At 40.7% G+C, this 14,214-nt stretch overlaps 2 protein-coding genes across 2 annotated transcripts in view; one reads left to right on the top strand and one right to left on the bottom strand.

Moving 5' to 3' along the window:
• Positions 1-5,042, top strand: part of LOC148899077 (bone morphogenetic protein receptor type-1B-like) — a 31,123-nt gene extending 26,081 nt beyond the window's left edge. The window contains exons 6-12 of the mRNA XM_088994103.1: positions 1,128-1,224; positions 1,307-1,445; positions 2,620-2,812; positions 2,917-3,214; positions 3,316-3,491; positions 4,441-4,571; positions 4,646-5,042. Of these exons, the coding sequence (XP_088850229.1) occupies positions 1,128-1,224; positions 1,307-1,445; positions 2,620-2,812; positions 2,917-3,214; positions 3,316-3,491; positions 4,441-4,571; positions 4,646-4,771 (1,160 nt within the window). The 3' untranslated portion in view covers positions 4,772-5,042. The remainder of the gene's footprint in view (positions 1-1,127; positions 1,225-1,306; positions 1,446-2,619; positions 2,813-2,916; positions 3,215-3,315; positions 3,492-4,440; positions 4,572-4,645) is intronic.
• Positions 5,043-5,146: 104 nt separating this feature from the next.
• LOC148899078 (zinc phosphodiesterase ELAC protein 1-like) lies at positions 5,147-12,454 on the bottom strand. Its single transcript, XM_088994104.1, has 5 exons — positions 12,199-12,454; positions 11,525-11,731; positions 11,395-11,453; positions 7,243-7,453; positions 5,147-7,149 (listed from the first exon to the last, which is right to left on the bottom strand). The coding sequence occupies exons 1-5, from the start codon at positions 12,353-12,355 to the stop codon at positions 6,665-6,667; spliced, it is 1,119 nt and encodes a 372-aa protein (XP_088850230.1). The 5' UTR covers positions 12,356-12,454; the 3' UTR covers positions 5,147-6,664.
• Positions 12,455-14,214: the final 1,760 nt, after the last annotated feature.

Genomic DNA, 14,214 nt, shown 5'->3' on the forward strand with positions numbered 1-14,214 from the left:
ACATCGTTTTATTCGGCCAGCAAAAGCAAATCAAACTTGTGAAATTCCGTGATGCTTGCTAAAGTCTGAACCAAAATTTAAAATTGTAACCACAATAACTGTCATTATTCTTGACTTCAGATTTGAACACTATTTATTAATTAAGTCATTAGATCGCTAGCTTACTATCTGAGTTACTTCTGGGTTGAGTGAAGGCCTAGCTAGCTATCTGTTAGCTATCTTTTAGCTAACTAGCGTTTTATCCGAGTTACTTCTGGGTTGATTGAATTGGTTGGCGCATGTGGCTGCCGCTGCTCACCCACAGAAAAACTGATCCTGTGACTGTAAAGTGGCCTTGAGAGCGCTGATAGATCAAATGTATTATTATTATTATTATTATTATTATTATTATTATTATTATTATTATTATTATTATTATTATTATTATTGACTGCCATTCCCAAATTTATTCAGGAATTGAAAACCATGACGTGGGGGGTGGCGATAAAGTGCTGGTCAGACCTCTGGCAATATTTGTCCCTTCCACGAGAGGGCAGCATTTGCCTTTTGTCCATATTACAGCTTCAGCTGTTAAAGTATTGTATTGTATTTTGTACATCCGCCCCCATTTCAAGCTCAGATAACTCCCCACCCATATAACTTAGCAATTAACTTTGTGATGAAAGAAGAGAGTCTAAGGTTTCTTACGCTGCATTGAATGTTTACGTAGTCGTAAAACTCAATATTCGGCAGGTCCTGCAATTTGAGTGAAAATGACAAAAACCCTGTCACTGGAGTGGACACATTTTTGCACATCATCTGGCAGTGAATGAGTTAATTTGTTGTGTGTTCTATGTGTATATATATACAGTATTTTAATGGTTTCCCCAAATTCATAACAACCCCCGAGAGGAATCCGTCAATACAATGTGGCCCGCGGCAAAAAATGAGTTTGACACCCTTGCCCTGGACCGATGGGCACTGCCAAGCTTTTTTTTTCCTGAGAAGTTTATCGTTCAAAATGCGTAAATACATTAAAATACATTGATGACTTATATAATGTAAATTTCTCCACTGTGAGACTAATAAAGGCAAATCCAATCCAATATATGATGTTGAACAATGGTTTCCATTTGTACTCCCCCCAGTCTATGTTGATGGAAAGATCCACCACCTGGCCTTGCTGATATCCGTCACTGTCTGCAGCATCATTCTGGTTGTTATTATTGTTTTTTGCTACTTCAGGTAAATATTAGCCATCAAAATGTATTCCGTCTCTTGTTGAAAAGGCTCCACATGGTGTTTTTTGTGTATGTGTTTAAACTAGATATAAGCGTCAGGTGTCCCGTCCTCGTTACACCATCGGCCTCGAGCAGGATGACACCTACATTCCATCTGGAGAGTCCTTGAAGGATTTGATCGAGCAATCGCAGAGCTCTGGTTCAGGCTCGGGGCTCCCCTTGCTGGTGAGATGCGAGTATTGCGCTACTACGATCATGCAAACAGCTGTACAATCAAATAAAATCTGCAAATATGAATCTTTTTACACACTTGGGGCGGCAACACATCTTCGCTTTTGGAGAAGAACAACTACAGCTGGAGTTTCGGTTGGGATATGTTCTGCCTCTTCTTGTCGTGAAACAACGTGGCACTACGTCTGTGTATGCTCTTAGAAGTGGTCCATCGAGGAAAGGTTTCTTCAGCCGTCATCTGTACTTCAGTTAAGGTGTTGGACGTTTCGCTCCTCATCCGAGAAGCTTCGTCAGCTAACTAACATTTTGCTGGTCTATATCCCTAATGGGCAGAGGTGACTGTGCCAGACCTCTGAAAGGCAGGCCCCTGCTCAAAGGTTGGAGGGAGCAGTGGAACATTTCCTGAAGCCAATGTGATTACCTCTATTGTTCTATCCCTGGCTCTGGTTGCACCTCATTAGTCAAAGTCAGCTTTATTGTCAAATATGCTAATATGCATGACATACAGCACAAATGAAATTAATGTCCTCTTGGACCCAGCGTGCAAGGTACTTATATGTGGCTAAAAAAGAGAGACAATCGACAACAGACAACACGTGTAATTTCGAATGTAAAGTGACGTAGTGTCGTATGTAAAGTGAGTTAGTGACGTATGTAAAGTGACGTTGTGTAGTAATGCAAAAACAACAAAAAAACAAAAAAAGGTTGAAGTGAGGTCTTGCAGAAAAAAAGAGAAAAAAATAGAGTTCAGGATGATAGTACAGCGTGAACTCAGAGTTCGGTGAGTGTGGCAGTGGGAAGGGGCAGGGGTGGCAGGGGTGGGAGGGAGTTGAGTCTCCCGATTGCCTGGGGGCAGAAATTGTCCTTGAGCATTTTAGCCAATATGATTACCTCTCCAATCTGATTACCTCCTGGTCTATACCTAGCTCCGGTTTCACCTCAGTTTGGCTCATGAGGATATAGGGTCAGAGTTACCAGCACAATTTAAATTCGCTGATGAAGCTCTTCGGATGAGGAGCGAAACCTTCAAAGAAGAACAGATGACAGCTAAAGAAACGCGACTCCACATCGAAAATGCACTCTTGTCAATTTCGTCCTGCCTAAAAATCTGCAAAAATCATAAGCACACGTATCGACTTTTACCATTGAACTTTCTGCTCCTGAACAGGTGCAGAGGACAATCGCCAAGCAGATCCAGATGGTGAAACAGATCGGCAAAGGCCGCTACGGTGAAGTGTGGATGGGTCGCTGGCGAGCCGAGAAAGTTGCAGTGAAAGTCTTTTTCACCACTGAAGAGGCCAGCTGGTTCCGGGAAACTGAGATCTACCAGACTGGCCTCATGAGGCATGAGAATATACTGGGTAGCTACAATTTGTACACTTTTATTGCTCATATAGTCATGTGACGACAGTTTTTGTACACGGTCCATACGGTATGTTTGGCTAAAGCGCTTGGTTTGGCTCAGGATTCATTGCGGCGGACATTAAAGGCACGGGCTCATGGACGCAACTCTATCTGATCACCGACTACCACGAGAGCGGCTCGCTGTACGATTACCTCAAATCCACCACGCTGGACACCAAGGCCACGCTGCGGCTAGCCTACTCGTCCGTGTCGGGCCTGTGCCACCTCCACACGGAGATTTTCGGCACGCAGGGGAAACCCGCCATCGCTCACAGGGACCTGAAGAGCAAGAACATCCTGGTCAAGAGGAACGGCACGTGTTGCGTCGCAGACCTGGGTCTCGCCGTCAAGTTCATCAGGTGCGTTCCCCACGAGGCCGACTTTTGGCTTGCTCAGTCCCTGCGTTTTTTAGACAAAATGGGGAATCGGCTCCACAACCCATTTCTGTGCCCCCTTGCAGCGACACCCACGAAGTGGACATCCCCCCCAACACTCGTGTGGGCACCAAGCGCTACATGCCGCCCGAGGTTCTGGACGAGACCCTGAACAGGACTCACTTCCAATCGTACATCTTGGCCGACATGTACAGTTTCGGACTCATCTTGTGGGAAATCGCCCGCCGCTGCGTGTCAGGAGGTATGCCACCTATTACATACATACATACCACAATGAATGGTGTATTTTCAAACTTGTTCTATCTATCTATCTATCTATCTATCTATCTATCTATCTATCTATCTATCTATCTATCTATCTATCTATCTATCTATCTATCTATCTATCTATTAGCTATCTAGCAAGCAATCTAGCTAGCTTGGTCTCTATCTATCTATCTATCTATCTATCTATCTATCTATCTATCTATCTATCTATCTATCTATCTATCTATCTATCTATCTATCTATCTATCTATCTATCTATCTATCTATCTATCTATCTATCTATATATCCAGCTAAATTGCAAAGAGGCACTATACAGTTATATTTGGGTTACTGTTTAGTGAGTCAATGGCATGGCGGAAGAAGCTGTATAAATGTTTAGTGTGCATCGATCGGTAGTGCCTACCTGAGGTGAGTCGCTGGAAAAGGTGGTGGGCTGGGTGCGGAGGGTCCAGTAGGCTTTTCCGCGCCCTTGTTTCGATATATAAAAGCTTCCCAACCACATTATAAGGCGCTAGAGTAGAGGCTGGGGTTACGTACTACTTCTTCTACAGGGGGAAATGGAGTCGTGGCTGCTGACAGTCCTTGCCGGACCTGTTGTGGCTCCATATTACTTTACATATAAGGCAGACTTGTGTACAAGGCGCAGATGTCAACTTTTGAAGAAAATCTAAGGGCTTTGGGTGCCCTATTGTGGCTCAATATTACATCACGTATAAGGCGCAGGGTCATCTTTTGAAGAAAATCAATGCTTGTTTGGTGCACCTTATACACCGGAAAATACAGTATATATGCACATTATTGTTAGTCATCATATTTTCACTTTTGACACCATTTGATCCACACCTCTTTTGGGATCTTTTTCGATGAAGTGGTAAAAGGCCGATGAATCCTTTCCAACCCAACGCCGTTTTTCCTCATGAAGGCATTCTGGAGGAGTACCAGTTGCCCTACCATGACCTTGTCCCGAGCGACCCGTCATATGAAGACATGCGAGAGGTGGTCTGCATCAAGAAGCTAAGACCCTCCTTCCCCAATCGATGGACCAGCGACAAGGTGAAAACTCACATCACAGGCTCCCAGCATTGCACGTGTGACGTCACGTGACCCCGTCATATGTTTCCCCGCAGTGTTTGCGTCAGATCGGAAAGCTGATGAGTGAGTGTTGGGCTCATAATCCGGCCTGTCGCCTCACGGCTCTGCGGGTGAAAAAGACACTGGCCAAGATGTCCGAATCGCAAGATATCAAGTTGTGAGGGTTACGCACGCTCAATCAATGCGGTGCTTTCTGTGAAAGCTCATTTCGCTTGTCGTAGAAAGAAGAAAGAAGCGTGCCTGGGTCCCTTAAAAATGGACAGTGAGGAACACGGGCTGGCACTATGTGACAAAGTGTACTGTGAGGCTTGAAGACATTTTTTCCCCCTTCATGCTGGTTACATTTGTAGAGCGTACAAATGTGTTGTGTTCTCCTAGTCATGGCTCACGTATTTTCCATGTCCACACTATTATTAAAAGTATTGAGTAGAATTGAACTGAGTATGATGATGTTTATTGTTGTCAGGTATTAAAACAATAAAAATGTTCAGCAAAATAAAGAAAAATATGCAACTTGACTAATCGCACATGCATGGGTTAAGAAAAAGGGGGTACTGTATTTTCCGGTGTATAAGGTGCACCAGAGTATAAGGCTCACCCCTAATGACTAGTATACAGTGATACCTTGGCTTACGGACTTAATTGGTTCCCAGACAGAGTGTGTAAGGCGAAAAGTGTGTTTCCCAAAAATTCATTTCCCATAGGAAACCATTAAAATGAGTATAATCCGTTCCTCTCAGGTCCCCATAAAACATAATTTCCTTTCTAATCTTCCCAGCCTTAAAACTACACAAAATATACCTTGTTTTATGTATAATAAATGTGCTATGGTATTATAATTAAAGAAATAAACTACAGTATAATAAAGTCGTTTTATTTACCTTTGTGATGGTCGTTGATGGCTTAAATGGAATGGAGTGGCCGGTTTCCTCAGCATTAAACACACTTGATGAGGAACGTAACCCTCTTTCACCATCTTGAGGAATGATCCCTTGTAGGTGCTTTCTCTGTGATAATTTTATCTAGTTCCTCATCAATTTTATCTAGTTCCTCATCAATAATAATCATCATCATAAAAAGTATGACACAAATGAATGAAATGACCTTGTCTTTTGAAATATTGTTTTTACATGAAAAAAATTGATGCTGATGATGACGCTGGCTGAGGTGAAGTTTCATATGAATTCCTGAGGTTTGCTACCATCTCACACGTTTTAACTGACATCAGAAAAACGTTTTGATAGCATCTAAAATACCCAAAACCCAAAATGATATTTTTATTCAAATGCAAAACACCAATAACAATGACAAAGTGTCCAAAATCTGCAAAAAAATTGAGCTGCGAATTGGGCATTTTCAGAAAGTCCCGCCCACAGTTCGTGACGTCACGCCAAGACGTCTTGCATTGCTAGTGAATTAAAACAATGACTTCAGATTCACATCCAGTTATGAATATGTTTCAAATAGTTCTGAAGAGGAAAGCATACATGTTTGCAATCGATTAAAGAATTATATGTGCCATTTTGAGGCAACATTGGGGAGAAATCTCTCACACAAAAAAAGAGGCACAAAATGGCGACCTTCTGTGGCCACCTCCGTTTCCACAGGCTGATAAATTCCTTATATGGTGCTTGGACACCCTCTTCTGGTGGCTTTTGGGTGCAACACGAGGTCCCCAGACCAAACAAGTACAGCAAAATACATTGACGTGATGAAGGACCGCTACAATGTGTCTTTTTACGGTAAAGGGCGTTCCTTTAGTGACGTCACGTACGGACTCGTCACCAACTCAAAAACAAGACTTCCGGAATATTCAGCGCGAGTCTAAAAACGTAAAATATAGCTATAATCTTTGTAAAATATGCTCAGTAGAAGTCATTTGAAGCCATTTTACAAATTATGGACACAACTTGTCCAGAGACGTCGGTTGTCCTTTAAGGTCTTTTTTTTCCACGTGACTTTCTGAGAATGTCAATCAGAAGTCAGCAATATTCTTGAAGAACACGTTTGCCTTCCTCATCAAATGAATCAAATCTCAAAAATTGGAATCGTGATCACGTCGACGATTTCGTTCTGCGAAGAGGAATGTCGATGGTGAGAAAGTCCTCAGCCAGAATGACTTCCACATCGGCGTCGCGCAAAACTTCTTCAGCTTGATGTCGGAGCTCCGTGACGTCTTCGTCTCCGTCGCCGCCGCACAGTTTTTCAGGTTTGTACCTTTGGCTGAAATGATACAAGAGCAACTTCCGAGCCCCGCAGGCCCGGGCCAACGTTGCCGCCATCTTGGGCGTACTGTGCCCGTGCTCCACCGCTTTGTCCTCATGCGCGTTGCCCAGGGTGGCCTCGTGGATCAAAAGGTCGGCCCCCTGGCAGATGGCGAGACCGCCGCCTGACGTCGAGCTGCAGTCCCCCAGAATGCAAACCTTCCTCCCGGGAATGTTCTCTTCCACAACCTCATGGGGTAAAATGACTCGCCCGTTTTCCAGTTGAACCTGGTGACCCGCTTTGAGGCGTCCATACAGAGGACCAGGCTTCAAACCTGAGAAGCACAACCCGCTAAATATTTTCAACTCTCCAAGAATACTTTTTTTCCACCTCAAATGATGCCAAAAAAGAGGCAGTGGCAACGTACCGAGTTGTTGGAGTCGTTCTGTCTTGAGCCTTCCGGGTCTGTCGCGTTCGTGTACGCAGAATCCAAAGGAGGGAATGCGGTGGAACAACCTGAAGGCTTTCACGACAAACTTGTCATCTTCAAACAGCAAATAAGCGTCAGACGATTTGTCCAATGAGATGTTTCTGCCGGGATGCTCCTGGGGGAGGGGCGGATCACGCTCTGTGCTCATCTGGGAACAAAAAACACATTCTAGTACACACTCACTCAATTGGGAAGACTAACTTGAAAACTGGGTCCAAATAGCATGGGTAAAAAAATATCAAAACTCTCAAGGACACGACAGTCACAGAATATTTTTTTTCTGCAGGTAAGCAGCGGCAGCCACACGCGCCAGCGGTTACTCAACCCGGAAGTAAGATAAAGTAAAAAAGTCATCTGTTGAGAAAACACTCACCGTAAAATGCTATAGACAGTAAAGGCCGTATAATTCTCATCGCATCTTAATTTTACTGTAATAAGTAACTCAAACAGATAGAAAGCTAGCTAATATATAGCTAATAGCTAGCCAGCTAGATAGCCAGCCAGAAGGATAGCTAATAGCTTGCTAATAGCTAATAGCTAGCCAGCTAGATAGCCAGCCAGAAGGATAGCTAATAGCTTGCTAATAGCTAATAGCTAATAGCTAGCCAGCTAGATAGCCAGCCAGAAGGATAGCTAATAGCTAGTTGGATAGCTATTAGCTATATATTAGCTAGCTTTCTATCTATTTGAGTTACTTATTACAGTCTATCTGTGAGACTAATAAAGGCAAATCCAATCCAATCCAATATATTAGCTAGCTAGCTATTAGCAAGCTATTAGCTATCCTTCTGGCTGGCTATCTAGCTGGCTAGCTATTAGCTATATATTAGCTAGCTAGCTATTAGCTATTAGCAAGCTATTAGCTATCCTTCTGGCTGGCTATCTAGCTGGCTAGCTAGATAGCTAATATATAGCCAGATAGACAGATAGCAAATAGCTAGCTAGGTAGCTAGCTAGCTAGATAGACAGCTGCAGAGCGCGATAATAATAATAATTCATTTAATTTCTAAGTGCCTGTCAAAACTCTCAAGGTCGCTTTACAGTCACAGGATCAGTTTTCCTGTGGGTGAGCAGCGGCAGCCATTTTCGCCAGAGTTCACTCAACCAGGAATAACTCAAATTGAAAGTTAGCTAGCTAATATATAACTAATAAATAGCTAGCTAGATAGCTAATAGATAGCAAATATATAGCCAGCTAGATAGCCAGATAGCTAGCGGCAGAGGTTAATGCTCACGTATCAATGAAATCGGTTTAAAAGACCGGTCCCACATCTGCGACATAAACACATTTTATGTGTATATTTTGCCACCTGTATTAACTCATTCACTGTCGGATGATGTGCAAAAATGTGTCCACTGAAGTACCAGGGTTTTTGTCATTGTCACTCAAGTTCCAGGACCCACAGAATAGTAAATTTACGGACAATATAAACATTCAATGCAGCGTAAGAAACCTTAAACTCGCTTTTTTCATTAGAAAAAAACAGTTAATTCCTAAATTATATGGGTTTAGACGAGTTATGAGCTTGAAATGAGGGTGGCTGTCCAAAATACAATGCAATACATACATATTGGTTTATATCGTGCTTCAACAACAGCTGAAGCTGGAACAAAGCTCTTATATGGAAAAAAGGGAAATGATGCCCCCTTGTGGAAGGAAAAAAACATTGCCACGGCCAGCGCTTTATCAGTACCCAAACAAAGAAAAAAAAAACAGAACAAATTATTTGTCATATTTTCAATTCCCGAATAAATTTGTGAATGGCAGTAAATGAGTTAAGTGAGCAATTATTATATATATTTTTTTTAATTATATATAGATTGGTTAATGTATAAAAAGACATTTTTATTTTGAATAAAAAAACAAATGTAATGTTCTGCAATTATGTTAGTAGTTATTTTTTCCCCTTATTTTCATTTCGTTCCAAATATTTTAATTACATATAGATTGGTTAATGTAAAAAATGTTTTAGTTTGAATAAAAAACAAATATCATGTTCTGCAATTATGTTATTTGTTTTGTTTTTTTTCCCCTTATTTTCGTATATTTCGTTCAAAATATACAGCAAAGTCTCGTTATATCGATATTCAAGGGAGTCCGAAAAAATATCGATATAACCGGGACTATCGATATATCCGATCCTGCGCCGAACTGCATTAAACAAAAGCCGCCAAAAGAGGGCAGCGAAGCGCCATCTAAGAAACGGAGCTGGCCATTAGCTCCCTTTTTTTTGGGTGAGAGATGTTCCCCCAATGTTGCCTCAAAATGGCACATATAATTCTTTAATGATTGTAAACATGTATGCTTTAATCTTCAGAACTACAGTGTATTTGAAACATATTCATAACTGGATGTGTAACAAGAAAGCATATTATCCGAATCTGAAGCCATTGTTTCGATTCACAAGCAATGCAAGACGTCTTGGCGTGAAGTCATTTTTATTTGCATTTGAATAAAAAGTGACATCGGCTGTCCTTTAATACACAGTATGGAATGTTAATAATTTTCAAAATCATCGCGCTTCAGCAGACAAAACAAGAAACATTGTTGCAAAAAACGATTGCGTTCATATACAGTACAGTGGGCATGTACATAACACAACAGGGAAACTGCAACGCTTACATCTTACTGTATTATGTATACAATTTAAAAAAGTCATCAATCTTCTTCTGCTTCCCATTTTTACCTTTTAACACAAACACTTCAATCTCGTCTGCTACACACGAGCTAGCGTCTGAAAATGAAAATGGCTCTGCTACAAGGGTGCTGGGCACGTAACCAAGTCACCTGACCAAGTCGACCAATGACGCGACTGATGGCGTGACACGTAACCAAGACACGTGACCAAGTTCACCAATGGCGCGACCGATGGCGTGTCACGTGACAAAGTCACACGGCCAAATCGACCAATAGCGCGACCGATGGCGGCTCATGTGACCAAGTCGACCAATGGCGCGACCGATGGCGGCTCACGTAACAAGACACGTGACCAAGTTGACCAATGGCGCGACGGATATATCGATATAAACAACAAAAATGGCCGGCGGGGGATGAAAAGGAGCACCGTAATAACCGGATTATCGTAATAACCGGGTATCGTACTAAACGGTACTAATTATACATAAAAAGACTAGAAATGTGCAAGGGAAATGAAAATAGTATCGTAATAAGCGATATCGATATAACGAGACTTTACTGTATTAGATATCCATTGATTAATATAAAAAGGAAGTTTTAATTTTGAATTAAAAAAACAAATGTAATGTTATGCAATTATGGTTGTTAGTTGATTTAGTTTTTTACCCTTATTTTTGTTTCGTTCAAAATATTTTAATTATATATAGATTGGTTAATGTATTTTTTAATTAAAAAAACAAATGTAATGTTCTGCAATTTTGTTAATTTTTTTCCTTATTTTCGTTTCATTCGAAATATTTTAATTAGATATTGATTGATTAATGTAAAAAAGTAACTTTTTATTTTGAATTAAAAAAACACACAAATATAATGTTATGCAATTATGTTAGTTTATTTAGGTTTTTTTTTCCCTTATTTTTGTTTCGTTCCAAGTATTTCAATTATACATAGATTGGTTAATGTAAAAAAAAATATATTTTTTTATTTTGAATAAAAAACTAATATAATGTTCTGCAATTCTGTTAGTTTTTTTGTTTTTTTTTCCTTATTTTCATTTTGTTCGAAATATTTTAATTAGATATTGACTGATTAATGTAAAAAATATACATATTTATTTTGAATTTTAAAAAAACATAAATATAATCTAATGCAATTGCGTTAGTTAGTTTAATTTCCTAATTTTTATTGTTTATTCTCATGAAACAGATCCATTTCGTCTGCATTAACTTTGTTTTTAACATTGGTTAGCACGTTGGCCTCACAGTGCAAAGGTGCAAGATACCATTGAGGTTCCGGACTTCCTTTGTGGAGTTTGTATGTTTAACCGTTGCTTGCTTTATTTCTCATTTAAAGCTAAGATGGACGACAACTTCTCATCTAGAATAATAATAAAAATTGGCATCCGTACTTATTTGCATTATATTTGACAAAAAACAAGAAGGAGCACAAACCTCAAGACTGAGCTGACCCTCATCTGGACTTTGGTCTTGTGTGGGCTCCAGTTCATGAACTTGCAACAAGTGAGAAAATGATCATGATTCATTCATCATGGAAAGAACGTTAACTCTGTCGCACTCTCACCGGCGTAAGGGAAGAGCAGTTGCGAGCCTGTCAGGCCCAGCGTCACCCGCAGGAAATGGCGGAGGCCTCGGGGCCCGAACACGTCCACGCATTTGTCGCCAGGCTGGGGGTCGGAGGTCAAGTTGAGACTGATGGTGCAGAGGAGACCCGGAAGACCAAACAGATGGTCGCCGTGAAGGTGAGAGATGAAAACCTTGCTGATGCGACCTAAGAGACGCATATTACAATAGTGCATGACACCATATATTTGTGATATGTCATATTTGCGCCAAGGAAATGCATGTCATTATGTTTGACACAACATTGTGTCGTTCTTTTTTTCATTTATTGAGGATCTTTTTTTCTTTCGTGTGTGTTTTGGATTTTAGTTTGATTTCCCATCTTTGAATAATCCTGGTGCGGGGCAACGGTCTCAAGATCATTTTTGATTCTTTCAGGTAACATTGCAAGTGTATGTGAAAATTTGACAATTAGCATCTATATGGTATATCTTTTGTTTACTTGTGATTAATTGTATCAACATTTATTTGCGCAAATAAGGCCTTATGTGCAGGTTTATGCGCTTATTAACCACCTTGACATGATCGTAAGGCATGCCGCGTATTAACAATACGTGTGGCGGCTGATTTGACTCTAATTTTGCGAGTGAAGGCTGGTCTGACCTCAGTACTGACCGGCTCGTATATGGCTCTTCATCAGCTGCGTCTGCGTCCCTTCCCCGCAGTCAAACAACCAACAATCGCCCTCGCTGCGTAGCACCAGAGCCGAGGCGCCGCGGTGAAGGGACGGGTAGGCCGAACCCGTCCCCAAAAAAGTCACGTCCAATGTCATAACCGTAAAACCCAGCAGCCGCACGTCCTTTTAAGTCGCCTGGAAACCAGCGTTGGTTGTTGACTTCCTTGTTGAACGCCAATACTCGGCGCGTAGACATGACGTCAGATATGCGACGACAGTGGTGCGTCTGAAACCGGTAATTCAAATCCGCAAATGGTCCAACGTCTAAGAGTCTCATCCGCTTGTCATCACTTCTGTACGAAACCCCTAAGAGGGGGCGTTTTTGGGGGAAAAAAAGTTGGCGTTACGGACATTTTAGGAAAAAAAAAGTTTGGCGTTCCTTCGCAAAGATTTGCAGTCCCAAACAAAGTGTGTTTTTTATGAGAGACGATGTACTGCCGGGTCAGCGTCCGGGTAACCGAAAACAACCGGCGGAGTGATTTTACCCATTGGCGGGTTTAATAGGATTTTACTTTTAAATTGTCTTGAAATACAATGACTTTAAATTTGTTCTTGAGCTTCATTACAACTTCCGAATAAGCGAAAGACATTTGAAGCAAGTGGTGAACAAAAGGGCTACTGTACATGTATTTCATTAGCCAAGCTGACCCGGAAGTACATCAACACCATTATGCTAATTGCTCATATTTTTTTTTTGACAAGGGTGCAAATTTTTGCTAGGGAATGCAAAATTTTGGGGGTAGTGCAGTTGTTTTTTTTTTCTTCCATGTTCCTCGGCACCGTGAGGCCGGCGTGCTAATCAATTGCCCGTACTGCTCCCGTGTAAAACATCTGGATGGGAAATCCAACACATATTTGTTCATTTTAAATATAATTTTTAATGACATCTATAAACAAAAAACGGTGAAGCAGCACTAACAGAGTTCTCTCCAAACAGAGGGTAAGGCCATTTTGTGATTCTACAAATACAGTAAATACATAGACTAATACACAGTGACATAGACCAACACTTCATGAAGTTTTTCTTGAAATAAATTAATTTTAAACAATGCTATGAGCAGTGTGACAAAAGCTGCATTCTTAATTCAACATTTAACACAACTCAAACTTGACACATTGCTTTGCTCTGTTAAATGATTTGCAGTAGTTCATGCGTGGATGAGTTCAATTCATTCCAGTGTAAAAACAATTTTAACAATCTCCTAAACACCAAATTATTATCAAAGTAGGTTAATGTTTACTTGAATGCCATGAGGTTTTCTTGTATGTATGTGAGGTCACAATGAAGAAAATCATTAAGCCTTTTGGGTACAAAAAATATGAACACGACTACAATTAATTGTAAAAATAGACCTACAAAACCTCTTTTTCCCGCTTCGTGTTGATTTCGGAAAAATGACTTTAAAAATTTGCAACGTGCAGAAATTATATCAGGCCACCACATTGATATGATACATGCACAAACTGGGCTGTACTTCAGTCTGCATGACAGAATTAGAAAAACGCTTTCAAATCATATAAGTAAGAGGAAAACTGGACACTCTAAATTGTGCAATTCAAGAGTTTTCCCACCAGGATGGTGAGTGAATGCTCGCATACTTTTAAATGAGACTAAATCCATAATAGGAATCATTTCAATTGTCAGTTTCCTGCAAGCACCATCACAACACACACAAAAAAAGACTAACTTGCATCGTGCAAATACGAAAATTATCAGATTATTATCTGATCATTTTCAGCCTAATTTTAGGCCTGAAGAATTTATAGCCCAACTTTCCGAAATGTGAGATGATTTACACACCATTAGTGGGAGTGTCCTTAGCCCATAAAGCAGCAACATAAAAAAGTTAGACAACAGCAAATACCATTAAAAAACAAAAACAAAGCATGGGTATACATGGATGTTGCTTCAGCTGGATGACGCAGACATGATTTTTTTTTTCGAAGTGGAGTGC

The sequence above is a fragment of the Hippocampus bargibanti genome, linkage group LG04 (assembly GCF_051943395.1).
Source record: "Hippocampus bargibanti isolate YZ-2025 linkage group LG04, ASM5194339v1, whole genome shotgun sequence".
Classification (NCBI taxonomy): Eukaryota; Metazoa; Chordata; class Actinopteri; order Syngnathiformes; family Syngnathidae; genus Hippocampus; species Hippocampus bargibanti.

Bases quoted from the DNA above. Each gene is read 5' to 3' on its own strand.
- LOC148899078 (XM_088994104.1), bottom strand. From the start codon at position 12,355: ATGACATTGGACGTGACTTTTTTGGGGACGGGTTCGGCCTACCCGTCC. The intron at 11,732-12,198 runs GTCAGTACTGAG...TGCGTCTCTTAG, and splicing joins GAAGAGCCATATACGAGCCG to GTCGCATCAGCAAGGTTTTC. The intron at 7,150-7,242 runs GTACGTTGCCAC...TGTGCTTCTCAG, and splicing joins AGAACGACTCCAACAACTCG to GTTTGAAGCCTGGTCCTCTG.